General features: G+C 39.9%; 2 protein-coding genes across 4 annotated transcripts; both read left to right on the top strand.

Moving 5' to 3' along the window:
* spire1b (spire-type actin nucleation factor 1b) lies at positions 1–18581 on the top strand. Of its 3 annotated transcripts, none has more exons than XM_017038223.2 (17): positions 1–920; positions 3683–3711; positions 6916–7155; positions 7543–7668; positions 8709–8777; positions 8977–9141; positions 9239–9325; positions 10330–10459; positions 10985–11026; positions 13888–14051; positions 14144–14237; positions 14533–14675; positions 15540–15677; positions 15783–15853; positions 15939–15966; positions 16044–16348; positions 16893–18581. In XM_017038223.2, exons 1-17 carry the CDS (start codon positions 542–544, stop codon positions 17146–17148), a joined length of 2466 nt encoding a protein of 821 aa, XP_016893712.1. In that variant the 5' UTR covers positions 1–541; the 3' UTR covers positions 17149–18581. The 3 variants fall into 3 exon arrangements, with proteins under 3 accessions (XP_016893712.1, XP_016893711.1, XP_008321925.1); XM_017038222.2 differs by lacking the exon at positions 10985–11026 and adding an exon at positions 13097–13147 and having other exon boundaries at positions 2–920; XM_008323703.3 differs by lacking the exon at positions 10985–11026 and having other exon boundaries at positions 2–920.
* A 296-nt stretch (positions 18582–18877) lies between these two features.
* Positions 18878–25413, top strand: drc9 (dynein regulatory complex subunit 9). Its single transcript, XM_025061532.1, has 20 exons — positions 18878–19155; positions 19260–19392; positions 19464–19498; positions 19590–19739; positions 19829–19913; positions 20002–20139; positions 20282–20356; positions 20675–20806; positions 20901–20990; positions 21077–21204; positions 22094–22129; positions 22806–22938; positions 23019–23053; positions 23134–23283; positions 23372–23456; positions 23559–23696; positions 23849–23923; positions 24673–24804; positions 24880–24969; positions 25258–25413. The coding sequence occupies exons 2-20, from the start codon at positions 19264–19266 to the stop codon at positions 25378–25380; spliced, it is 1959 nt and encodes a 652-aa protein (XP_024917300.1). The 5' UTR covers positions 18878–19155; positions 19260–19263; the 3' UTR covers positions 25381–25413.
* The last annotated feature ends 1640 nt before the right edge of the window (positions 25414–27053 follow it).

Here is a 27053-nt window from a genome sequence, read left to right as displayed (position 1 = left end):
CCCCTGTGACCTCCGACTGGGCTGCTGACTGCAAAACCAATGACATACGATGTTATTAATGACAGTGAGTTGAGGAACATTTTGTGGGCATTTATTAAATAAGGCCATTGATCGGCAGGTAATTTATACTAGGGAGTATTAGATTGTATACATATATCTTTTAATATAAATTTGCAGTATAAAGCCTATTTGGTTTACATGTTTAAGGTTGTCTCACTGACAAGCCAAATTATAAGAAGCAGGATATAAATACAGGAGAGAGATCATGTGATGGAGTGAGTCTGACTTGACGTGTTGTGATCGCGCGCACGCACGCACGCACACACACACACGGAGCAGACACACGCCGTGCGAGGTTCAGTCACACTAAACACACACCCACATATAATCGGGGAGGCGTCGCCTGCTATTGTTGCCACCACAGCTGCTCCTGCTGCCTGTGGAGATGCAGTGAGAAAGGTCCTTGATGCCTCTGGAGCTTCTCCTCCCACACTCCGGCCTGTTTTCCTCGTTCTTCCACCAGCGCTGAGATAATGAAAGGATGGCGGAGCAGAGATGCGGGGACCAGGACCGCGCAGGACTAACAGATGCTGCTGCGGATGCAGGAAGCAGACGGGATGAGAAACTACCACCACCTCCACGGCTGCGGAGAGCCATGAGCACGGCGGAGGAGGCAGCAGAGGAAGGCCTTTCTCTGGAGGAGATACTGAGACTTTACAACCAGCCCATCAACGAGGAGCAGGCATGGGCGGTGTGTTATCAATGCTGCAGGAAGCTGGCGAGGGAGCACGGTAGGAGCAAGAGGAGCTGTGCGGTGGACGGAGCATCACCATCAGCGGAGCCGACGAGGAAGATCTGTGGACCCGGGGATGTGAGGATACAGAAGGATGGGTCTGTGAGGATAGCACAGCAGGGAAAAGGTAAAATGGTGTAAATTAACGATTTTCTGAGCCCCAGGAAACTATGGTACAGGTTACAGCCGTCACTTTCTAGAACAGTGAAGCCGAGAATTTGTTGTTATCTTTGTGCTCGGGACAACAGCCTCATTGGCACACACACTTGTCTCTACATGGTTGTGAGGACACTAGTAAACAGTGCATATCATTAACCATCTTTAGAAGTTCATAGACTTCCCTGTTTCTAAGCCTGAAACCAAACTTTGATTCACTAAAATCCACCAAGAGGTGTAGAACTGCTGGAATAAAAGTAAATATAGGTTAAAAATACAAGTAAACCAATGCGCGCGCACACAAAAAACGTCCTTTCACATTATCACCTCCTGTAACCTGACGATGTTCTTACATCTTAAAGGAAAGGTATGCGGGGATTCTTTATTACTATTTATGTATGATATTTCATCTCCTCTCCTGAGGGTGGTGCTGTAAACACGGTTGTTATACACTCTTCCATGAGTTGAGATCATTGATGGTTTTATATAAATCTCACCATCTAACTTGGTGGAAACATTTTTGTTTTGCTCACTGAAAATCACACTTTATGGCTGACCTGTTATATACTGTATGTCGCAGCGCTCTGCTGCGTTTTGGAGCTGTAGTAGAGCTGGAGCTACAGTCACTGTAGGCTAAACTCAAACCATTAACCAGATACTGTTTAGAATAGTTTGGTTAAATGTAAACATGTTCAAAGGCCACAGTACATATGACCTTTCAGTAGATCATGATGTGGACTCTCCCCCCATAGACAAAGTTCCCCTGAAATCACATTAGTGACTAATTTGTTAGGTTTCTTCTAATTAGAATTGACTGTGCAAACCCTGTGATGTGCTTTGTCATACAGTCAGTGAATGTAATCACATTTTTAAATCAAACACATCATGGAGTCACATCCCACTTTGCTTTCTGCTGCTGTCGGCACATGACAGAGAGCCGACAGGCTAAATGCATTTCTATTCATTTCCATGAGTAATGGAGTAACTGAGGACCAGGGGGACGGGCTTTTAACACTGCTAGCACAAGTCAACCCTAATGTCTTTTAGCATAAACAAGCATCGTCTCATGAAATGTTCTGAGCAGATCTGAGAGGCTCGGCTGTGATGACGGTGCTGGTTGTGACCAGTAGGCCTACACAAGTGAATGGGCTATTTTTAGCATGGCAATGGAAGCAACCAATGTAGAGGGGAGGTTTTCTGTGGCTTATCTTGGAATTTATTTATTTATTTATTTATTTATACTTTCCTTCAAACACATCCAGGTCATTGTGTAAAACTTTACTTCTGTTTACTTATCATTTCCAAAATTATAATCCATTTGTAAAAATACATTTTGTAAATTGAAAATACAGTATGGAGCAGCACAATATTTGATTGACAGCTGACACAAAAATTCCTCTGAAGGCTACATATATTTCTTAAGGTGTAGATGACCCACATTCACAAGCAAAAAACAAGCGCATGCACAGTGACTTCACTGAATGTGCTGATAAAACGAAGCAGTTTCTTGGAAACTGAAAGTTGAGAGAGTATTCTCAGAAATTAATTCTTGAGCAAATCATGGCAGAGAACAAAACGATTCCTTGTACAGCAACTTGAAAAACAAACAAACAATTGCTTTAACAAAATCTTGCCAGAAGTTTTCACAGTAGTGTTTAATGTATGTAGAACTTTGTGCTGCAGTCTCCATGCACTTGGCCTCACACACTGTTTACTGCATGCAGTAAAACCAGAGGAAAAGAGCTGATGGTCTGTTGTTGTCGTAATTTCCCAAATTAATTTTGATAAGAATTTGTTTTGACAAACAGCTGTAACAAAGAAGACACTGTGAGTGTGTGTGTGTTACAGTACACACGGTCATGGATATCACACATTTTCTGAGGGTCAGTGCATCATGCTGATGCAGGTTGGGGTCATGAGATGAGATGATGTCAGATGCTGCTGTGATGCTGCTGTGATGCTGCTGTGTTGCGTGAAAGACAACAAAACCAGCGTTTGTTGAAAGGCTCGTATATCAGAGTTGTTTGTGAAGCTGAACGGCTGCTGCCTCGAGGAACATTAGAGCAGATCTCTATTTTGAAGAGCGTACATTTACAGACCAGGGCTTCATGAGAGGAGTTTTATCATCACTGGTCACATGTCATTTTACTGCAGGGCTGGTTTATTGAAGGCCAGATGAGGAAGACTTCCATGATAAATTGACATTAACACATTTTTCTTAGTTATTATATATTATATTATATAATTTATTGGGGATTTCCTAGAAAGACTGCATGTTAATGTGTACCGTATTTTATGGACTATAAGTCACACCTTTTTCATCCTTTGGCTGGTGCGAGTTATACTCCGGAAAATACGGTACTTCAAATTGTGAACACGTCAGCTCAAGATCAGCTCGTGGACTGGTTGTCCTCTGTTGTCTCTAAAGGCGACCGCATGATAATGGCCATAAATTCTAATAAAAGCTGACCATATTCTGACTTTATCAGACTCATCTGTTTGACCCAGTCATCTTTTCATAATGACTGGGATGATTTCTGACAAACCATAACATTAAAGGTAAAAAGAAATGAACGGTTCTTTATGTTTAAAAAAGACTTTAGATGCTTAATCAGCCTTACACATTGACGGACCCTCAGAGCCCACCACGAAGTCAAGTATCTAGTTTTTTCTTTAGTGTCATAAACAATGTAAAAATCAGTTTGACAATAATTGTTTTTGGTTTCCCTGCAGATAAATGCAGCCCCTGCTCAACAACAGAGGTGAGTGAACTGACTGCAGTTCTATATTTAATGTCTGTCAATTCAGATTTGTGACTGTTGGTAACAAATGGTGAAAGACAGGTTGGATTGCTTATGTAAATTAGTCTCAGTAAGAATGAGGAGTAAATGATTTATTAGGAATATTCTTTTGTAGTATTATTTACAATGTGAACTGGTATTAAAAATTATCGTGAGTGCTCGCTTGAGAAATGACCAGAAAATTAAATGGATTATTTATTCCAAAGAAACACCATAAAACACCATTTAGAACATTAGCCCTAGTGACAGAGATAATGCTGAGATTAGACAGACTGTCCTGCAGCATGAAAACACTCATTCTCAGATACTCAAAGCTGTCAATAATCCAGCGATTTATTACATGTTAATCCTAATTTGCACTTGACGCAGTGGTGTAAACTAATTGTTACTTTTAATTAAAATAAAGTGTGATTTTGTGCCTAGACCCTTGGTTAGATACCAATATCCTGACAAAATTAATTCCACTCAATAATCATTCGCAGTTGTTACAAATAATGTTACAGAATGGCAATAATGTTTAATTATCAAAGGGCTGTAAATAACACTCATTATTTGATCAACTATCGGGAACTCTCTCTCCCTGAGATGCACAATGCATTTTTAGGTAATGTATTATTATTCTTAATATTAGTAGGAGTAGTATTATCTTGTTTCCTCCACATTCAAACCACAGAAGACCCTTCTGGTTTCTCTGACAGACAAGTAGGAAAATGTCACAGAGCACGGAGGTGGTCCTTGCTGTGTGACTTATTAAGCAGGCATTTAAGACCCAGTTAAAAGGCACCTCCTCAACCCTCTCTCCATACCACCACCACCACCACCACCAGCAGCTGCTGCTGCTGCTGTGCAGAGGAATTAATCCCTGCTAAGCAGCTTTGCATTAGAAATGACTCCTCACTTTAAAGTGTTGACAAAACAACTGGCAACATTATGGAGCAGCATGTGTGGCTTTGGAGAACGTGGAACCAGAAAAAGCATGTGTGCAAATGGTCATTAGTGAAACAAGCAGTGAACCAACTAACATCTAGCACAGCCTTCTGCTGAATAATGCCACGCTGATCAGTACCACTAAACTGACAACCCTACGTTTTTTTTAATTGGGAATAAATAAAAGCAGCTCTTTTATGCTTTGGATGTAGTATTGTTTTCAAGCTCTAGTAATTTATAGTTTGAAGGGAAAATTGTAAAACATGTACACATTCAATAAATGGATTTCTCCTAATCATCTTGCCAGGTTGCTCCTATGTCTTTGTAATAGAAATCTCTGAAAAGTAATCTGAAAACTGTTTCAGATGTTGCAGTCACAACATCAAACACTTTGGTTAAAAAAAAAATTCTTTTGGTTGACATCCATCTCCCCTTGTCTTTTGTTGCCCCTTCACCTCCCCCTCTCCTCCTCCCCTTCTGCTCTCATCCATCCCATCATTCTGCTCAGTCACTCAGAAACCTGGGAACCAGTCACACGGGTTTCAGAGAAAATGTTCATCTAATAACCAACCAATAGAGCTAGAAATAATTACAAAAGATATTTTTTGGCAACATGCAGTTTAGATTAAACTGACCCTAAATATGAAGACATATGGGCTGCCCATGTGGGTCACATGCTAATTACCTACGTGTGCAGTAAGGGTCAGTTGCTAACAGTATGTGGCCCACATATGGACATGTTGGCTGCAAACTGGTTCCACTGACAACAAATATAATACAGATAATCTGAAAAATGAAAGCAGTCACATGTGACACTTTTCTACGACAGCTTCAACACCTGACTTTTGCTCCAGTTTCCTCTCTTGCTAAACACAAAGGGCCTGTGTTTGTGTGTGTGTGGGGGTGGGGGGTGTCATATATCACTAATTATGTTGAGGCTCAGACAGAAAGGTTGTATTTTGCTGCTCCTCTTGAGGAAACACAGCTTTTTCTCACTGATTGAAGAGAGAACTGATCTCTCTATACGATGACAACTCTTCCTCCTCTTCCTTCCTCTGTGATCTGCCCTTGATCTTCATGTCTGACCTCTACCTGCCTGGTCTGACCCCTGTCATCCATTCACTGACTCTCAACAGCATCATTTCAACATTTCATTTCTCCCTCACTACTCTATTCTTCTTGTTCATATACTCCACCCTCTATGGTTTCATTTTGTAGCAGGTTTTCGTTATGTGGAATCAATTACATCATTTACAATTATATTGACCGTCCAGTAAACATATTGTCCAAGCAAAAATACTAATCATGACAAGTCTGATAACATCATCATCCAGCCAAAATCAAATGATTATATTGTTGTCTGTTCTGACATCAGCAAACACCAGGAAACAGGCACAATACAATCAACTCACGTCCACATATTTGAAACTCGCCCTACTCTAAGAAATGTGTAAACAGTGATTACAATTGTCACATGTTGTGTTATTACTATCAGTAAATCAGTAGGGCGTCTACGTCACAGGCCGGCAGAGTGTTTTTCTCTGTCTGTGGGAGAGCATCAATACAAAGTCATTTGAGCTTTTTACTGCACAAAACTGCACAAATTTATGGCTTCATATTCATTATTGTCATTAAAGTTTAGCAGCCTTCAAGGGGAAATGTGATTACAGCTAGAATTAGCATGCAGGGAACATCTTGAGGAGAGAACATAATAAAACAGTGACTGAAAAACACAGCCAAAAAAATGCATGTAGATGAAAAATGCATGTAGCTAGAAGCAGGTCATATAATAGTAAAATAACTACACGCTGGTTTATGGTTAGTTTACTACAACTCATTTACAAGTTATTTGTGGAGACCTGCTGTCTGCTGAGCAGATTAAAGCTTTGGTTCAATCAGATGCATGTAGCCTAATTATTTATTATTATTAACATTTGATGTTATCTTTTTTAATCTGCTTTTAGCTTTTAATTACAATTACACTGGCAGATACAGTCATCTGATGTGTCCATTTGGAGAAGGAAAATGAAAAAGATAGTTGACAGACAAAGAGAGAATGGCAACACTGACATTATTAAACTTTCTAATGAAGATTATGACCTTAATACCAGTATGTTTACTGTTTAATACCAATCGAAGCTAAACTACATTGCATGTCCATGGAAATTAGTGAGTAATTGAGTTCCAATGAGATGAAAATTTCCCTAATTTTCTCTCTTTTTTTTAAATTATTTTTAGGTAATTGAGTCTTTAGGCATCATGATCTACAAGGCTCTGGACTTTGGGCTGAAGGAGAATGAAGAGAGGGAGCTCAGTCCTCCTCTGGAGCAGCTCATCGACCTCATGACCAACATGACTGAAGCCTCCAGGGACGCCTGCCCTGACGAGGGCTATGAGGCCACAGAGGAAGAGGATGAGGCAGAGGAGGATGACCCAAACAATATCTACAGTGTTCATGGATACAGAGATATCCTCAAGGTTTGTGCAGAGAGGAATGGAGTCGTCTGCTCGGTGGCTGTTTGTCACATACTGCACCTACTCTGTACTCTGTAGTAAATTACACGAATATCTGCAGTTGTATTTATTGGCAATTTTCTCTGAAACACTATATAGTTGATAGAGCGAGTTCAGTTCAAACTATGAAACCCATTCAATATAAACATTTGTTTTATTATAAATATAATTATAGTATTTTATTTTAAAACAATGTAGTTACCTGAGCAGCAGCAAGAGTTATGAAACATACAGGATGTTTATTAAATATATAGTGTGTATGGTGTTAAGTCATGGTGTTTTTTATTTAAAGGCCATGTGTCTAATGCTCAGCCTTACTCTAACCTCTGTTTGTTTTCCTCTACTCTGCAGCTCTGTAGAGCTCATCTCCCCGGTCTGTCCGACGCCCACAGTCACTACCAGGCAGTGTGCCGGGCTCTGTACACAGAAACCAGGGAGCTGAACACGTTCCTGGAAAAGATCAGGAGTGCCAAAGAGGTTTGTGTTTGTTGTCGTCTGTTTTTGTTCAAATGGCTGCATTTTGAAGCCAAATGACAGCGGATAATTTTGGGCAGACATAAAAACGATCCCATGTTCAAGCTCAACCCTTTAAAAAAAGTTATTTTAATGATGGTGGAAGAAAAGGGTTTTACTGAGTAGAGGGCAGTTGTTATAAAAGTAATTTTTTGTGGATCTACTTCTAACTGTGTACCATGTGTCCCTGGGCAAGGCACTTAACCCTTAGTTGCAGCCATGGGGGGCACAGTCTGGGTCACACATGCATTTGAGGGGGTTGTGTCAGGAGAAGCATCTGGCTTCAAATTCTGTGCCAAATCACATATGCAAATTATTCACAGTAGTGAACCACTGATGAAGGAAACTAGAGGTTTTTGAGAAGATTTATTCTCTGTAATTGATCAGTAATTTAATTAAAGCTGACTACAACACAGGTTATTGTATATCACCCAATCAAAGGCAAAGACAAATCTTAGAGTAATGTGAATATGAGTAGTAGATTTTAAATATGAATACTAATGTTTTTCTAGCAGCTGTTGTTGTTAGCCCCTAAAGCTGCAGTGAAAGTTACTACTGGGTAAAACGATCACTGACCTTTTCTGCAGCTGATGGAGGGGGTGGCGGCGGGGGGTGGGGGCATGTCTCTGCAAGACATGGTTTAAAGATTAAATACCGTGACCTTAAATGTCCCCCAGTCTCTCCAGTTTACTCTTTGGAGGTTGACTGGAAAATGTTTGGTACAGTTTGGTATGGAAACATTTCTACCAACATGTCTATATGTTGCTAGCAATACATCAATGTAGCAGAGAAATAATATGTAAAATCCTCACATTTAAATGACAGATTAGTTTATTTGATTTAAGATAAAGAGCTTTAATTTATATGTAAGAAAATATTTTAAAAATTTAAAGTTTGTAGCTAAAAATGGCAACAAATTTAAAAGACACCTTTGGCCTTTGACCAAATGTGTTTAGGATTTTTGTTTTTTGTATTTTGAATTTTTTCTTTGTCTGTTTGTTTAGAACCTACGTAAGATGGAATCATCGGAGGAGCCTGTCCGTGATCTGAACGAGCTGCAGAACGCTGACTGGGTAGGCAACTAAAATCATCTTAGACATTTGTCATAAATGTATCATCAAATTTGGAATGATCTAAATATAACTGGGAGAAACTCAAACTTTCAGGTACCACAGCTGTGATCCTGAGATCAGGAACCTACACTGAAATTTCACGGTCATTTTCAAATGACTTTTCTCCCATTTTCTCACGCTGCTCTTTCCTTTCTTTAAGGCTCGGTTCTGGGTTCAGGTGATGAGGGACCTGAGAGAAGGAGTGAAGCTGAAGAAGGTGCAGGAGCGTCAGTACAACCCTCTGCCCATAGAGTACCAGCTCACCCCTTATGAGATGCTGATGGATGACATCAGATCCAAACGGTACAAATTGCGAAAGGTCATGGTGAGCGTCTTCATAAGTTCATTAAAAATAATGACATCAAGAGTTAATGACTATGATGTTGACTAATTGTCTTCCATTTTCTTTTCTGTTGTTTCAGGTTAACAGAGACATCCCACCCAGATTAAAGAAGAGCGCTCATGAAATCATCCTAGAGTTCATCAGATCCAGACCCCCCCTCAATCCTGTGAGCCCATCGAATGTGTTTAGACTAGATTCTGTATTTCAGTCGGATAGAAGTTAGAGACGACAGATAAAAACGCTGTAGGTAACAAAACATTGGCAACAGTCAGAGTAACAGGGTAAAACAAAGCATTTACTGTTATAAATATATGTATTACCAAATACAAAACTAACATAAGAAATAATTTACGAATGAAAACTTCATAATTAAAATCTCAGTAAACATTTAATTAGAACAGTTACATTTGGAAACTTCAACATCTTGTGTTTTGCAAACTAAAATAATTGGAGATTTTTGATTTGGTTAGGAAACATCATGTGACATTTTTCTAGTTGCAATTCTATGTTGTAAAAAAGACATGGTCATCATGACACTATCTTGTTTTTTTAATTTATTACATAGCAGCCTGTTGTTATGGAAAGATCATCGTCAAAACAAATGGCTGTGGAATGTTATTTTCTCATTGGAATTCTGCATTCATCATTCATCATCATTCATCATGTGATGACTGAAAAGACCTGTGATTCACCCAATGGTGGCTCCTACAACCAACACTTTCCATTTTTTATTAGAAAGAAAATTTTGGATCACTTCTAGTCATAAATGCTTTAAAAAAATTTTTTTTACTATTTTGTTTATTTTTTGATGCCTTACCCTAAGGTTTAGTTGATATGTTTTAACTGAACCTAATTTTTCAAGTCTCATTTCTAACCATTGCTGTTAGACTGAAGCAATCTTTCATTTAACACATATATGCTTGTTTCAATTTAGTGCATTTGAATGCAATCATTGTATTGGAGTAGCAATTGGTACTGATTAACGGTAACGCTGCATTCATCATTGTTGTACAACAATTAACTCTCAGCAAAGTTGTAAGCAATAGGTCGCAACAGGTGAGGAGCCGTTTAGGAAACGGTGAGCTAGCAACCTGTCGCTCTCCTCTTCTTCCACATTACTGACTCTCTGTCTGTCTGTTCACATCTGTCTCACACCACGTTACGCCTCAGGTCTCAGCCCGTAAGCTGAAGCCACAGACTCAGCCTCCTCCTACGCTGCATGAGCGAATCCTAGAGGAGATCAAATCAGAGAGGAAGCTGCGACCAGTGTCACCTGGTGAGGTCCGAAGAGGACGACTCGGTAAGAAGAGCTTCCATCAAAAGTTTGAACATTTTCTAATGAGTTTTGACTTGTTATTTGGGAAAGTGAACACACACACACTGGAGTATAAGTCCAATTCTTTATGCACTAAAAGCTTTACTGTTTCCAAGTGATGCTTTGGTTCATTTACAGTTTAATTTGCTTCTCTGCTCTTTGCTTTGAAACTGACGCTGCCACACATTTGTTATTTTCTTTACTATATTCTCTGCAATATAGTGACAGCTTCCCCTGAGTAATAATGCTAAGTGTCTGCTATTCCATTAACCCAGACCACACACTGAAACACCGCTGTCACGGGGTGTTTGAACTACCACTCACTATTTGCTGTTTGTTAAAAAAGCCTGTTCTCCTGCCAACATTTCAGAGATCAGGAACCAGACACTTAACAACTAATACTCTGGCTTTTCACCAAATAAAACATGTTGAAGTACTTTCAATGTTAAAGTATTTTCCCTCCTAGTCACAGAAATAACTCTGCCATGCCATGACTGTTTCTCTTCGCAGTAATTCGGCCACTTAGCATGTCTTTCAGTTTTGATGCGTCAGGTAAAGTTTCCTCTGCAGCTTACCTGGCATTTGTTAAATAATATGTTCATTAATTTTTTGTCAACCGTTTTGTTTTGGCTGCTCATTTGCTCTTGTGACCTGGACACACATTTACACACACTAACTTCAACTCATGTCACGCTTCAGTGGTTGGTGATGTTGGCTGCTGTCTGTGGAGGTGAGACATGGTACTGTAAGAAGAAACTGGTGCAAAATGTACCAATGTCAGTTAAGGTTTTCCAATGCCATATATTAATTATATAGTTAATTTTTTTCAAAATATCAAGCTAGTCTTCCATGATTATATAACACCCATGTAGAAATAGCTCATTGTTTACCACAGAGTTCACAAAGTAGCTCAAACCTAGCTAATAAATAAAATAAATAACTAGAATATTCCCATGTATCTACAGTGTACTGAAACATTATTTAAATCTTTGCATAAATACTTTAAATTCCAAAAAGGGGAAGTAACTAAATGTCCTATTCTATAATGTTGAGCAAATGTAGCCAAAAACATCACTTAAAATCAGTATCAAAAGAATACCTCAATAGCCAAAGTTTCTATCACAAATAAAAATAAGCCAAAAGAAACTGAAAGTCACCACAAATATAGTTTACAGCCAAATGTATTATAGTCTTGGAGTAGATAAAAATACAAATAGATAAAATAGATCTAGCCAAAAACATAGCTTTGGGTTAGAGAAGCTGTTTTCTCAGTGAACGGATGACTTGACTTTTCTTACAGGATGAACAGTGAAAATGAAAAGTCGCTGAATCAGCAGTGTGGACAGTGACACAGTCATTCTGTCACTCAGTGCCTGTCAAACAGATTGACGGGTCTAAACCACTGCTAAAAACAGTTTCTCTCTCCTGAATACATACAGGAAGAGACTCATCTGTCCTGCACTTATCATTTATTATAAACATGCTGCTGTGCTAACGATGATGCAGTCATGAACTTAAACTTTGATATTTATTTTTATTCATTTTATTGTGACTACGGAGTATTAAGTATTTATTGAAGCAGCAGAATACTATGTTATCTAAAAAATAGGATTAGTGTAGGTTTATTTGATCAATTTTGTTTTCATTAATTATGTTTTTGCACAATAATAAAAAAAGTCTCTCCCAAAATGCAAACTGACAAATATCCACCTTATTCATACAATATATTGTCCAATCAGATGCTTAGGGGATTAGGAGTCAACAAACTCTAACACTAATCAACTTAACAGGTGAACCCTCAGAGGTTTGAATATTTAAAATATATACAAAACCTTTCAACTACCAGGTGGAAGGACCTTAACATTGACAGTGACAGATTATTGTAAATCAAATTTGAAGCTACATTTAGCTACAGTGCAGAAGGGGAGACGTCAGAATCCTGCAGACATGGATGATAACAAAGACTTTCACTGCAGATCTGTGTCTCTCATTGTCTCACCAGCTGTGCCACCTCACACTCATTCATATCGTCATGCAATAATGTGGTGTTAAATGTTTTTTATTAATGTTTTCTTATGTATAATGTATCACTTCCCCCTGCCAACCTGGTGTAAACCGACAGCTGTTCAAATACATTCCCAATATAAGGGGGTTTTGGTGATCAATTCTATTTTTTGGGTCAATCTATTATAATGATGTTTTAACCGACCAGGCTGTTGCTAAGTTGTTATAAAGGAATAGGTCAACATTTTAGATGATTCTGCCAAATTACACTTTTCAGAAAAGACAGTGTCTGGGTTGGAGAAATAACTGAATCAGTCAAAGTGTGCAGGAAAGTTAGGCCTATTCTCACTCGCTTGAGTTTTCCCCCTACGAGTCTAATTTGTGACTTCACTTTGGGACAGTACTTTACAATTATTTAATATGTCTAATTGTTATAGGTGTGTTTTAATACAAAACACTTTGCACTGACCAAACATTTTTCAGCTTATGGTGTCTGAGCTGATGGAAGCACTGATCTCAGACAAAACTAGATCATTTTTTTCTAACCACAGATTTTTACAGGGAAAAGGTGAGAATTCCTCCTGCCATTATCCTAACAAAGGAAGTGTATCATTTTAGGTTATGGCAAAACTCGCAGCATGCCGCAAGATTTGTTCCGTACAGGAACAGGTAAAGTATGACGGCTGCTGTGGCTTCAACAGCCACCTTTACCTTTAACACAACAGCTGTTTGTCTGCACCCCTGGCTGTGAACTAATATTGTTTATATTCAAATCCTATCTAAAAAAAAAGCAAATAAAATCAGGGCCAGCAATGGAGGGATCTAGATTTAGATTATGGACGGACGGCAGCAGGTAATCTGAGAGTATTCCACAGATCAACTTCAGCCACAGCTGTTTAATTGTCCTTGACGCGGCATGTTTTTGTTGTTATTTCTACCTCTCCGTCTGTCTATTAAACCCTTTTCTTTTGAGCTTTGATAGCCTAGTCTAGAGAGAGGTTGGTATGGTCACCTGTTGGTTATCACTGACTAATAATCAGTGAGCCAAGCGCTGGTGTCAAGGATTAGGTTCTCCCAGGAGAAGGAACCCTGTTTCAGTTGAATTCTTTTTTTATGAATCCTCCCTGCTCTGTGTGTAACACCAGTTCATTAACCTTCCCTCAGACCAATTTAACTCACCCTTCCTGCCACATTTACCCACTGGAGGGATTCATTACATCTTTGTGTCTGTTCACTATGCCTTTGTGTTCTCTGTTATTGACTGACCCAAGTAAAAAAAATGGAAGTGAGACCTCAAATTGTAAACAACAGACTAAGATGCAATGAATCCCGTGGAGAATTGTGATTAATCTGAATGTTCTTTTTTGTCCTTTTTGGTTAAATATCTCTGTTTGCATGGCTGTGTACAGATGAGTTTAGTCCCTACATGGGTAGACGGACATCCAGCTCTCTCTCTCTGACCAATGGAATGGCATCTCCCAGGTCAGAACCCACAGGATCTCAGTCTGCACCACAGAGGAAAAGGCTCCTGAAAGCTCCCTGCCTGGCTGAGCTGGACAGCTCTGACTCTGACGTCAGTACATGTCAGACCTGGTGTCTGTCTATTTTCCATGAGCTTATGTGAAAACTTTGACTTTAATTACCTTGTTGCTGTTTCCACTTCAGGAAGAGGTGTTTGGGCGAAAGTCAGCCAGCAGTTCCAGTGTCGCCACATCTCTGATGGATGATACGTCTCCAGAAACTGCGATGGGCAAGAAAAGTAAGTCAACATTTATTCCCTCATTAGTGTCAAAGCTTAGTGATGTATTATACAGAACCATAAGCCTCAACGCCACCACTCTATTTCATCTGTTTATGATCTAATGTAGTCATTATATGACCATTTTACAATAAGCAGGGGTCCAACTCTGAGCTGGTGGTCACTGCTGCCCCCATCATCTCATTGAACATATATAGATTTTGTTCTTTGTTCATTTTATATACTGTATATTCAAACAGTGCAATTGAGTGAACCCATAACACAATTTGGCCAACATGGTGTCTGTGATCTCCAGCCCCACCCATGTTCCTGCCCATCTCATCTACACCCCAGCCCGAGAGGCGTCAGACCCCTCAACGGAGACATTCCATCGAGAAGGAAACCCCAACCAATGTGAGGCAGTTTTTGCCTCCGTCCAAACAAAGCTCCAGGTCTTTGGTGAGTGAGGATTAAAAAAAGTAGCATCTAAAAAATTACCAATGCATTAGACAAATCTAAACACATCACTTTCATTTTCTGAGGCTCCTGCACAGCCTGGTCTGGTCACAGTGACCTAATAACACGGAGTAATGGAGAACAAATGGAGAATAAAGTGGACAAACTGAATCAGACCAGAGTAGAAGAAGACAAACATCAACCCGTCTTGTTGTTTTTGCTGTGTAAACAAATGCTGTGAGGGTAGAACAACAGATGATTTATAATTTAAGTGTGTTTTTTTAATTGTAGTTAAAACAAGAATGGACAAGATTTTAAATGACAAGATCAGATGAAGTTAGAGAGGAAGGCTGAGATGGTTTGGAGATGTGTTGGAGATAAAACACTGAAGTTACCTCCAAAGACAGCAGCTAAACAAAGCGCAAGTTTGAAATCGTCATTACAGAAAATCTATAACAAAAAATTATCCAAGATTGATTCTTCTTCCAGTTCTGACTGATGTCTGAGTTGTGAGATGACCAGGGATATTCATTCATACAGTGGCACTCATTCAAAGAATCAGTCAACCATAAGGCAAACACATGCCTTTGTAAATGTGTTCACCCACTGTACTGCAGTTTTATATTCAACTGTATGTAATGAATTATTTACAGAAGAGATAGAACAGAGCATCTTCAACGTGTTGATCTTCCATATGAAGAACATCGGCTTTTTAGAGAAAGAAAAGGTTCAAGATATACAGACAGTTGTAGAAGTCTGTCTTGGCCTTTTGTGAACAAATATAAAAAAGTCTGATTTTAAATATTTAACACAGAAACAACAAAGTCTCGTGATTAAGAGAGTGTGATTTTGTTGATGTTGTTGCAGGAGGAGTTCTGTTTCCCCGTGGAGTGTCTGTCTTTGACTGTGGAGGAGGTGATGCACATCAGACAGGTGCTGGTCAAGGCCGAGTTGGAGAAGTTCCAGCAGTACAAGGAAATCTACAACGCCATGAAGAAAGGAAAGGTACGGTACACACACTCGTCAGTGCATGGTGTTAAGATCAAGAGGTTTTCTCTGTAGCCTTTAACAGACTTCACTTTCTTTTCTCTACTCTCTCTCTTCTTGTAGCTTTGCTTCTGTTGTCGAGCCAAAAGGTTTTCGTTTTTCACTTGGTCCTACATCTGCCAGTTCTGCAAAAAGTAAAACATTTACATAATCATTTCGAAATTACTTTAAACGGCCCAACGATTAAGTTTCTCACTCCATCGTCTATTTTTCTTGCAGACCCGTGTGTTCACAGTGCTGCAAAAAAGTAAGTCCCACAGAATGAATGAAATAAAGAAAAAAGAAATCCTGACGGAGACTTGAAACATTTTCCTCGTCTTACAGATGCGGCTTCCGTCCAAACCGTACTCCAGCCTCCCCATCTACTCCATCGGCTCCTCCAACACTTTGCCCAGGGAGAGAATAAACGCCATGGCTGCTGTGGGACAAGGACTTTCTGTTGCTGGAGGACAGGGGACATCAGCTGATGGAGGTCCAACAGCGCCCCCTGCTGCCAAAAAGGCAACAACAAGAGCATCCAAAAGAGCTGCAAAGATATCTGGAGCTGAAGCAGCAGCAGAAGCTGGTGCTAAATGTGAAAGATCCTCCACTAGTCCACATCGCCACAGCAACCACAAGACCATGACCAAGTAAGCAATGAGTATATTCGCTCCTTTTTCCAAAAATAAAAAACAAAAATAAAACAATAAAAACAAATCGCATTTAATTCATATATGACAGCAAAAAGAAGTGGAAAGCTTTTGTATTTTGAAAACTCTTTCCTTTATACAGGCTTTCAGTGTACTGTGACTGACCTCTAGTGGCTAAAAAGTAATATTACTAGAAAGGAAAAGCAGGTGGTGACTTTGTGCAGGTTCTGATTTAGTCATCCATCCACCAGTCCATTTCAGGGCCACATATGGAGTCCAACAACCATCCACACTCACATTTATCCCTATGGTCAATTCTAGTGTCTAATCCACCCTATCCTGTATGACACAGACAGGGCATTAGTTTCCACCAGCTATTTTATTTATTTAAGACAAGACCACTGACTTCTAAAGGTTCTATATCAGTAATCCACTCATTTAGAATCCCACACCTGCAGGAGTCTTCATAAGACAAATAAGAAAAAATAAATAAAATAGAAAATCATAATGAACTCTTCTGAAGCTCTGTGCTATTTCCACCTAGGTTTTCGAAGCATGGATCTTTAAAGTCTCACGAAGAGCTTGAGCTTCCCTCAGAGCTGACTGAGGACTGGGCCACCATGGAGGTGTGTGTTGACTGTAAAAAGTTCATCTCTGACATCATTGCGACCAGTAAGCACAGCCTGTCACTGGCCACCAAGAGGGCTCGTTTGAAACGTAAGACCCAGTCCTTTTACATGTCCTCTCCTAAGGACAGGGAGGAGTACAGGCCCTCCGAACGGACGATCAGTGAGATCTGAAACCCGGCAGCATTCCGCTACCACGGCACAATCGCTCAGTTGGACGAGAAGATTCCTGTTCATGTCGTGTATTCTTCAGTCAGATGAAGCCTGATGTGACCCGTGCTCTTAGACAGTGTGGTTTTGTTGCTGTGTCTTCATCATTATGTACAGTCTCCTACAGACAACAACTACTGTGGATTATTTTTCTGTAATAACCCTTTAAACTTGGCTGAAAATGCCTGAGAGATGCGTCAGAGAGGACCGACCTCCCTCCTGTCCCCTGACCCCGAGCCAACTCTCCTGGAAACAATAAGCACAAGAGCAGAGGAGGACTGGTGTGAATGTGGGTTTACCCCCCCGCCCAAAAAAAAACTGAAGCTGCAGGAGACACAGGACCTGCACAGATCTCACTACGACCACGTCCAGAAGACAACAGCAGGACGGCAGCTCACAGACTCCAGCCACAACTCTGGTACAAAGACTAAGTTTAACTCCATAAAGTTGGTCTTCATACAGTCTTAACTGCTGGGAATATCAACCTGTTGTGAATGCAGTTCAAACCCGATCAAGTGTATCTACAGTCAATGATATTCTTGAATTTTTGCTGTATTTTGCAGCTGATTTTTATTGAATCTATGGAAAACAGAACACTGTACCCATTTATTATCAGGGGTTAAAGTCCATCAATATTGGTCACCTCCATAAACCTGTTCAATTAATCACCATACAACAGCATTAATGATATTTATACTGTTCATTTTTCACTGTAATGCCCAGTGTAGTGTACACTTCATCACCTACTAATCAACATCAAACCTGTGGCACAGGAAAACATACTTTTTTTTAAAGGATGCCGACATTAACAGATTAATGGATGAACAATAGTTTTGTGTCCAGTCCTATGTATAATATGCGTTATAGAGTACTGTCTTCTGCAGAGTCATGTTTATTTTTTCAGGTTTGCTTGTTCCTCATTTGAAATGATTAAGGTGATTTTTTTCTTCTGTACGTTAATGTTGACAGTTGCATGGCACTGTTTTTACCTCAACATTAATTTTCTGTCTACAGTTTTATAAAACATCATGTTCATCAGAAGTCCTCATTTAATGCCTTTATAATTTATTACGTATCATTTACAGAGATACTTTTAACCACATTCCTGCCAAAATATTATTGCCTTAAAGATGTTTGTTTTTCTCATGTGTTGAACCATCGACTGCTGTTACTGTACAGACATTGATCGTAATGGTGGCTGTGTCGTTCAGACTGCTGCAGATGTGTGTCTCTGTGTCCAGTTGGTCAGCAACAGGACAGGAGTCGGAGGTCAAGGTGTGACAGACGGCATCGTGCATGTCCTACCCTGTATTTACCCTCAAGCTCTAACAAGCTCCCTACAGAGTTTGCATCAGATGATGACAATGACAACAATAAACATGACTGGAATACCTCCACAATGGCTCTTTACTGATCTGTCATTTAATTCACAATTATGTTTATGGGCCACGCGATGGCAAAGTGTCTTAAGTAATTTGTTTTCAGGAACAAGTGTTAAAGGTGATTCACAAATGGTAAAAAATCAGCTAACACACAACCATATCAAACCGGACTAAGGTTTTATTCACATGGAGCCACATCAGAAATATCTAAAGGACAACTTAAATTGGCCAGTAAAAGATTTTATAACATAAGAATATAGTACAAACTTCTTTTCTTCTCAAAACTAAGCCAAAAAAAATAAAATAAAAATAAAAAAGAGAACACATGCTCACGAGTTCCTCCAATGCCCTTAAACAGTTAAGAGTTAAACCGNGCTCTTAGTGATGAAACACATGACAATAAAGACTGATGAAAGGATGAAAGGTAGAATGATGACATCACAACAGTAATAAAAAGTTGTGGGAGAAAAATGAAAGTAGAAAAACCCAAAACAAAACAAAAAACTAAGGGTGATTGTATTTTGTCAATAAAAAACAATAGGTGATAAATCTTGTGATTTAGAACTTGTCCACTCTTATTCTTATTCAGGTAATTTATATCGCCATGTATTTTGTAACAGAAAATGTTTTTTTGAAAAACACTGCTAATTTGAAGAATTTGTTATTTAACAGTTAAATATTTGGGGTTTTCAACAGGATGACGCTGCCAAAGATCCAGAGTCTGAGACTGGCAGCTGTTCTGGAGAACTGCTCAGATAAGCTGGATGTACTGAGCAACACTCTGAGACTTCCTCCAGGCAGAGAACGATATTCTGGAGCAGACCGGGTAAGACCTCATGTCAGACTGTCAACCGTCTGGATGAACATGTGATCAACATTGGTCTGCTCTGTCTTTAGGAGAAGGCCAGGATGGGCAAACTGAGGAAAGACTGGTGAGCACTGGAGACTCACTACTGTTCTCATCAGGTTTGTTTCTTTGCTCTTGGTTTTTTCCTGACTGAATGTAAATCCCTCTTTCTGAAGTCACAGTATGCAGCAGATGATTTTCAAGATGCATGTGGAGTTGGAGCAGAAGCAGGACTTCACCTCCTTGCTGCTTCAAGAGCAGTTGGAAAAGGAGAGGAAGCTAGAAAGAGAGGAGGCTCTGAGGAAGAGGAATGAAGCAAAGCAGAGGTGGTTTCATTATTGTCACTATTGTGGAAAAAACGTTTTATAAAATGATCATTTGAATGATGAATGCCTGTGTCTCCCTTACCATCCAGAAAAGCTGAGAATGAGCTGCAGCGGAGACAACAGAGCCTGGACAGAAAAAGGAACAACCTTAAAGAGAACATCAAGAAGCTGAAGGTGGGGAATTAGGAGAAATAACCGAAGCTGTGTGAATGACTGGATGTCTGCACCTGTGGAGACAAACTCAACTGTGTGTCGTCTGCAGGATCTGGAGGACCTTTTCCGCCAGAGGTCCTTGGAGATAGATTATAGGAAGGTCATGGCGAAATACACTGAGATGCAGCTCCAAGAAACACAGAAGGAGATCAGAGGGACTGAGAACGTACTGGAGGAAAAGTTTAAGGTGGGTCCCATCACCAAGTGTAAAACTGTAGGAAATCTGGGAAGCTTCAGTTCAGGAACCACAGTATCTTCTGTGAAGATCGGAAAAAGTCTCACAGAAGAAAAGTCAATTCAGACTTAAATAACTGCTGGATCTTTTTCAGATGTTGGAGAAACGGTTGCATGAAGAAGCCAGAATTCACATGGAGTCGGAGAGAACTTTCGAGCAACAGCATGATGTAAGAACTCCCAGAAGAACAACATCTGAAGTCACATACCTCTGTTGGGGCGAAACAAAAACTATTTTCTAGGCATACAAGTTTTGACAAACGTTTACCTTGGATGTTTGGAGAAAATGACTCTTTTTGTATATTTTACCTTAACTTAAAGCGGCACAGTTTAAACAGTTGGACATCTATTAGCTTTTTTAAGCTAAATTTAAGATATCTTCTGACTGACATAAAATACACAGCCCTACAGGCACTGGTGTTTGGCTTGACAAAGTTCACTTTTAATTGTTAAGGAGATCAATGTTGTCTGTCCATATTGTGGGTCAGAACCTACAGGACGAGCTGCAGCAACTGGAGGAAAGCACAAAACAGATGATCAAGGAGAAGAAGGAGCAGCTCGACAATGTGCGGCTCAGAGAAACTGAGAACAAAGACAAAATGTCTGAGCTGCGGAAGAAGGTGAGCGTCTCAAATGGACACTTTGAACTCAGTCACTAATGATGAGACATTAAATATCGCTGACGTGTGTGTGTGTGTGTGTGTGTGCGCGCAGTTCAGGGAGATAGAGAAGGTGGTGCTGGAGGACAGAGAGGAGCAGGCAAAGTTACGACAACAACAGGCAGAACTCAGTGCTGCCATACAGGTGACCACCAGGATCCTTTATCTCCTGATTGTTGAATGCACTAATCACTGACTCTGAAACTGACTGTGTGAGTGTTGACCCCGCAGCTTCAGGCCTGGTGGAGAGGCTGCATGGTCCGCAAAGGCCTCGTGCCTCCTGACAGTGGAGACAAAGGGAAGAAAGGCAAGAAAGGTAAAGGTAAAGGCAAGGGCAAGGGCAAAGGTAAGAAGAAGAAGTGACGCCTCTCCACCCTCCTGCATCCTCGTCTCTGTCCATGTGAGATAATACTACTGCTCTTCTCAATATGGCCACGGGAGGGCAGTAATGTGAAAACAGGAATTCAACCAACGCCAAATAAATGAAGAGAATATTATTTCGAGAAGATAATGTTTAACCGTTAAACAACAGCATTATTGTTTTCAGTATGACGTCATTTTACAAATTTTACTTTAAAAAAATGATGGGAATTTCTTTGAAAGCGCTTTAAAAACACAAAAGGAATTAGAAAAAACACTTTGTACAAGAGTAAAGACTGTGTTTGTGAAAAAGAAAACACTGTTATAAATAAAAGCATGTAAGAAAAGCTGACGTTGGCAGAATCTTTTTTAAATCAACAAGATATATTGTTATGTTATAATGGGGTGAATATAAAGTACAACTCGGTATTCAATATTCCATTTAAAAAAAGTTCTGGCCAAAATAAAGGCCACAATAAACTACTGATTCATGGCTCATTTCTCTGGTATTCAGAATTTCGACCACAATTTACACCAATCATTTTTAGGAAATGTACTGTTTTCTTATTTTAAAATGTGTTTATATCAAATTTTGTAATTATAGTGTCCATTTTAACAAATTAGTGACTTGTTTAAATGTCTTATCCTTGACTAATTCGTTTGGATATTGTTTAAATCTCTGTCTCTTCTTTGACTCTTTTTAGAATGTTGAAATACCTAGTTATTTTGTTGATTTTTTTTTTCTTTCTTGGTTGATTGAGCTCTAGTGACGGGGTAGAATTTCCTGGGAGAAACTTTTGTTGCTGTTGCCATGGCGTCACATAAACAGTCACAATATCTATCCGTGCAAGTGGGAAAGTGAAATAGACGTTAAACGAATTTCTTCAGTCTGTGGGGATCGTCTATGCTGCAAATTAAACTGAGGTGAGGTGAACATTTTATTAGTCAGACAACGCTTGAAGCTGCATTTATATGTTCTTATATCTAAGGCAATATATATATATATATATATATATATATATATATATATATATATATATATGTACACACACATTAACATAAACTTCGTAACATGTTCATAAAAGGTCGTCTCAGACCAACTTACCGCAGGATAGCCGTCACCACCTCGGTCCAAAGGAATAAATAAAAAAAAGAAGTAACATTTGGTCGTGTCTGACTGAAGAAACCTGGTTTTTGTCCAACCGCTTCCCTGCGTCTCCTTCCTGTTCCTGTTCCCATTCCTAACAGACCCGCGGTTATATATTTGCAACTTTGCCACGTTAGAAAACAAAACACACCGAAAGTCCCCAATAATTGCGGTAATTTACAACATGTGCACGCTGTGTACCGGGAGGCATTTAAAAATGTGATTGGATCAGCCCGAACCAATGCGAGGTGCGTTATAGGCCAGTGGTAAAAAAAACAAACAAACAAACAAACAAGCAAATAATGAACATATATCAAAATAACATGTGTGTATACACACACACACACACGCACACACACACACACACACACACATACAGTATGTATATATGTGTTTGTATTTATATATATATCAATGTATATATGAATCAATAATCGGATGCTGGGTTCTCAGCAGGATGTTTCTGTCAAAGATCCAGAGCCTTAGACTGTCGGCTGTTCTGGAGAACTGTTCAGATCAGCTGGACGTACTGAGCCTCACTCTGACAGTTCCACCGAGTAAAGACCAAGGTCCTGGAGCAGCACAGGTGAGATCTCCTGTCCACGTCCACTGTAGTGTCTGGAGGAACATCTCACCAACAGCTGCTGACCCTGTGTGTTTGTGTAGGAGAGAGACAGGATGATCAAGCTGAAAAGAGACTGGTGAGTGGTGCAGATGAATACAGTTAGTGCTACAGTAGACCCTCTGTCTTCATCTCTGCCTTTGTTGCCTCCTCACCCAGTCACTGCGCACAGCAGCTGATCTCTGATTTGCATGAGGAGTTGGAACAAACGCAGACGTTCACATCTTTAGTGCTTCAAGAGGAGCTGGAAGAAAAGCGGAGGAGAGAAAGAAAGGAGAACCAGAGCAGGAGCAATGTCACAAATCAAAGGTACTATTTGTAAAACAAATATTTTTTTCTTTTGTCTGCATTGCTGCACGACACAAAGATGTTTCTCACTGGCCTTTCTATCACCCAGACAGGCAGAGAAAGAGCTGCAGCAGAGAAAACAATGTTTGCAGAGGCGGAGAGAGGAGCTCAAGGAGAAAACAAAGAAGTTGAAGGTGAGAAATCATTTTAAAAAAAAGTTAAAAATAACATTTTGACCCATCGTTGTTTCATGAGAGGAACCAAACTCCACACAGTCAGAACTGTTTCCCCTGCAGGACTTGGATGACGTGCTCCGTCTGAAGTCAGTAGAGGTTGATTACACTACGGTCATGGAGAAATACATGGACCTGCAGACACAGGAGTCACAGAAGGACAACAGCAGAGTTGACAACCAACTGCAGGAACAGCTCAAGGTGGGCTTAGTAGTAAAACACACTCTTTGCATCACAACTCCACTAGGGTGCACTCATGAGCTGTACTCTGGTCTTCTGGCTTATCAATTGGGAACAACTATAACCGAATGAAACCTGGAAGGAAGACGTTTTCCAAATTCTGTGTTTTTCAGGCGCTCCAACAACAGTTGGAAGAGGAGAGCAGAGTTCACGAAGAGTCAGAGAAATTCCTGCAGAAACAACATGAGGTAATAACATCACTAAAGCTGTCAACACTTGTGTGTTATCAGTCAAACATCTGTATAATGCAGTTACACCACTGTCTGGTCAGTCAGAACAACCATCGGCCACGAACGACGAGGACACATGTTAGTAAACATAAGAAATGGATCTTGATATTATGGAACATCAACAACACGTCTTTATGTGTCCGTCAGACATGTCTAACACTGTATGAACAGTTACAACAAATAACTTTTTTTTCAATACAATAGTATTGCTTTTTTTCTTGATATGTGTGGCTTTGTATGATTGTTTTCATTTATGTTATTTCAGGTCTATATAAACACATTTTGTAACTTTTGGATTATTATTATAAAGCAAAGGAAAGTCTTTGTGACACAGCACACCACTGCACACAACCAAATGTGACCTCTGCTTTTAACCCATCACCAAAGTGAACAGTGGGCAGCTTTAAGCACACGGCGAGCAGTGTGTGGGGACGTGCCATGCTCAGAGCACCTCAGTGATAACTTGGCAGCTGGTGGACTTGAATCTGAAGACTTCCGGACCCAAGTCCGCTTCCTTAATCACCAAGCCACCACTGCCCCTACATGTATTTTACATGTAGTTACTTTGTTGTTTGTTTAACTTCAAAAATCATATTGTTTGGCATTTGTATCACTGTATATGTGATACCAGCTGCTGTAAATGCATTTTTCTCACAGTATTGATTGAGCAGGAGGCAATTTATTATTTCGCTTATTGTTGGTCTCAGCAACTGCAGCAGGAGCTGCAGAGATGGCAGCATCGCACCAAACTGATGATGCAGGAGAAGGAGGAGCAACTCAACAGTGTACGACGCAGGAAAACTGTCAACTTGGACAAACTGTCTGAGATGAAGAGGAGGGTGAGAGGAGTGTGTGATGTTAACTAGTTATTCAGTCAGAGTAATAACTAACAATAAAGTGGTATTTGTGTTCAGTGCAGGGAGATGGAGGAGGTGGTAATGGAGGACAGGGAGGAGCAAGTGAAATTGCGTCAAAAACAGGCAGAGCTTTTTGCTGCTATAAAGGTAATGAGCTTCTGTGATGGACAACAGGGTTAACTGTTAACCCTACACAAGATACTGTATAATGACAATTTCCATGTTACACAAACCACCTCTTTACAAAGCACCAGTGTAGTAAAAGTCTTGTTTTTCCAGGAAGTTTCTCCATAGAAATCCTGGCTAAGCTGCAGGGTAGAAAAATGAAGACGTGACTTTTTCGCTTTTGGGCCATGACCCATTGGTTTGAAAATGCTGCCCTTCTGCTCTGACTCCATGTCCTTAAACTATAATCTGTGACCTTTGACCCTGCAGCTGCAAGCCTGGTGGAGAGGCTGTATGGTGCGAAAAGGCCTTGTTACTGTCACGAAGGAAGAGAAGACAAAGAAGAGCAAGAAGAGCAAGGAGGGAAAGAAGAAGACCAAGAAGAAGAAATGAGGCTTCTTTAAACAAATGTTTTATTACTTTAACATCAATGTAAATGCACACAGAAATATTAAAAATCACATATTAAACTTCAAGAAATCCAAGAAATTAAAACAAATTTCTGAAATGAGAATTAAATTCTCATTTCCTGAAATAAAAACCAGCAGGGAGTTTATAGTAGGTGACCACAGGTCTTACTCTTTAACATTAACACCTTTATCCTAATATAAGATAAGGGCTTAGACACAGTGTTTTGCTACTGTTTTTGGTGCATTAACCCAACATGAGATCCGTGCAGTAACTCAGTGTGAGTATTGACAAACAGCCACTTGTGACAGAGATGAGTCAACGTTGGGTTTTCACAGCTGTGGGAACTACTGAGGGGAAATTCCCACTGCCTCCAACATGTGATTTGATATTTGGCCATGTATTAACATCACACTGTAACATCACATCACATTCTGACACATTAACATAATATAATACATAATTACTATTTCTTACTCCTTAATCTTTTTTTAAATAAAGAAAATGATTTTGGTTTTCAGGCAATGTGTTCTAGAAAAGACAGTTTCAACACAAAATAAACACCTTAAACGGTGAATAAATACTGTGGTGTCAGTCTACGTAATTCTCTCACATATACCAGAGGGGTGTAGTGTGTGTGTGTGTGTGTGTGTGTGTGTTTACATGTGTGTCAGCTCTATGAGGTTTCATCCTCAGTGTACATGTAATTGCCGTCACCAAAGATAACACATTTGAGACTAGAGCCTTGGATGTTGATGCTGTGAGGCTGTACAGGCGGCAGAGACTGCAAGGGAGGAGGCGGCACTGGTGGAGAAATATCTGCTGTCTCCTCCTGGTCGTGGCTGTTGCAGCACCATGTATGATCTGTAAGACAGGGGAAAATATTTTAATTAGTTGTACTGTTTTCTTTTGGAGTAATTGGTGCTTGAATATTTACCCAAAATGCCAAATGACAAAGAAATGACATGTTTTAACTGACAAATAAAAAGAAACAAAGTTGAAGGTGGTCTAATTTCAGAGTTTCAGAGTTAACACTTGGGTTCAACCTGGTGATTTTCCTGCTATAGGAGGAGACCGCTAAGTTGTAGTTTATATTTCTGTTCTATTTCAACCAGGCCGTGACGTGTTTCAAATGATCTGTCCTCAGGTCAGTGTAGTGAACTCACCATGGATCTGAGGCTCAGGTTCCTTCATCAAGGGCTGACTGTCGGTCACAGCAGATGAATAAGTGTCGTTGCCAATGACACAGTCAATGAGGGTAGAGTTGCTGATGTTGACGATCAGGATGGTGGATGGAGAACTGTGAAGTGCCACTGCTGTGTTAACAGACGAGGGCAGGAAAGGGAAGACAAAAGGGGAAGAGAACATGGAAATTAGTTGATCTTCCACAATTTTGCAACATTGAGGCATCTGAAACACCACAAAGTTCTTTAAAACATGAGGAGGAAATGAGAGTCTTAAGGGAAAGACAGAGTTCACTCCCGCAGTTGTAATGACCAACGTTTTACTTATTCCACTAACTGAAAGGGAAACTCGTTTGTATCAAACTTCTGCAGCAGGTAAATGGACAGCCAGGATGACTTTTTAGGATGAATTCTATTTAGGAAATATGCATAACCTTAAAGAAAACCGATGCTTGCCTTTTAACTACTCTTAAC

Source organism: Cynoglossus semilaevis, chromosome 13, assembly GCF_000523025.1.
Source record: "Cynoglossus semilaevis isolate Cse_v1.0 chromosome 13, Cse_v1.0, whole genome shotgun sequence".
Taxonomy (NCBI): Eukaryota; Metazoa; Chordata; class Actinopteri; order Pleuronectiformes; family Cynoglossidae; genus Cynoglossus; species Cynoglossus semilaevis.
Note: the sequence above shows the minus strand (reverse complement) of the source record. Positions and strands in the feature narration are given on the sequence as shown.

Bases quoted from the DNA above. Each gene is read 5' to 3' on its own strand.
- spire1b (XM_017038222.2), top strand. From the start codon at position 542: ATGGCGGAGCAGAGATGCGGGGACCAGGACCGCGCAGGACTAACAGAT. The intron at 3,712-6,915 runs GTGAGTGAACTG...AATTATTTTTAG, and splicing joins GCCCCTGCTCAACAACAGAG to GTAATTGAGTCTTTAGGCAT. The intron at 16,349-16,892 runs GTAAGCAATGAG...ATTTCCACCTAG, and splicing joins AACCACAAGACCATGACCAA to GTTTTCGAAGCATGGATCTT.
- drc9 (XM_025061532.1), top strand. From the start codon at position 19,264: ATGACGCTGCCAAAGATCCAGAGTCTGAGACTGGCAGCTGTTCTGGAG. The intron at 19,914-20,001 runs GTGGGGAATTAG...TGTCGTCTGCAG, and splicing joins AGAACATCAAGAAGCTGAAG to GATCTGGAGGACCTTTTCCG. The intron at 22,130-22,805 runs GTGAGGTGAACA...CTGGGTTCTCAG, and splicing joins ATGCTGCAAATTAAACTGAG to CAGGATGTTTCTGTCAAAGA.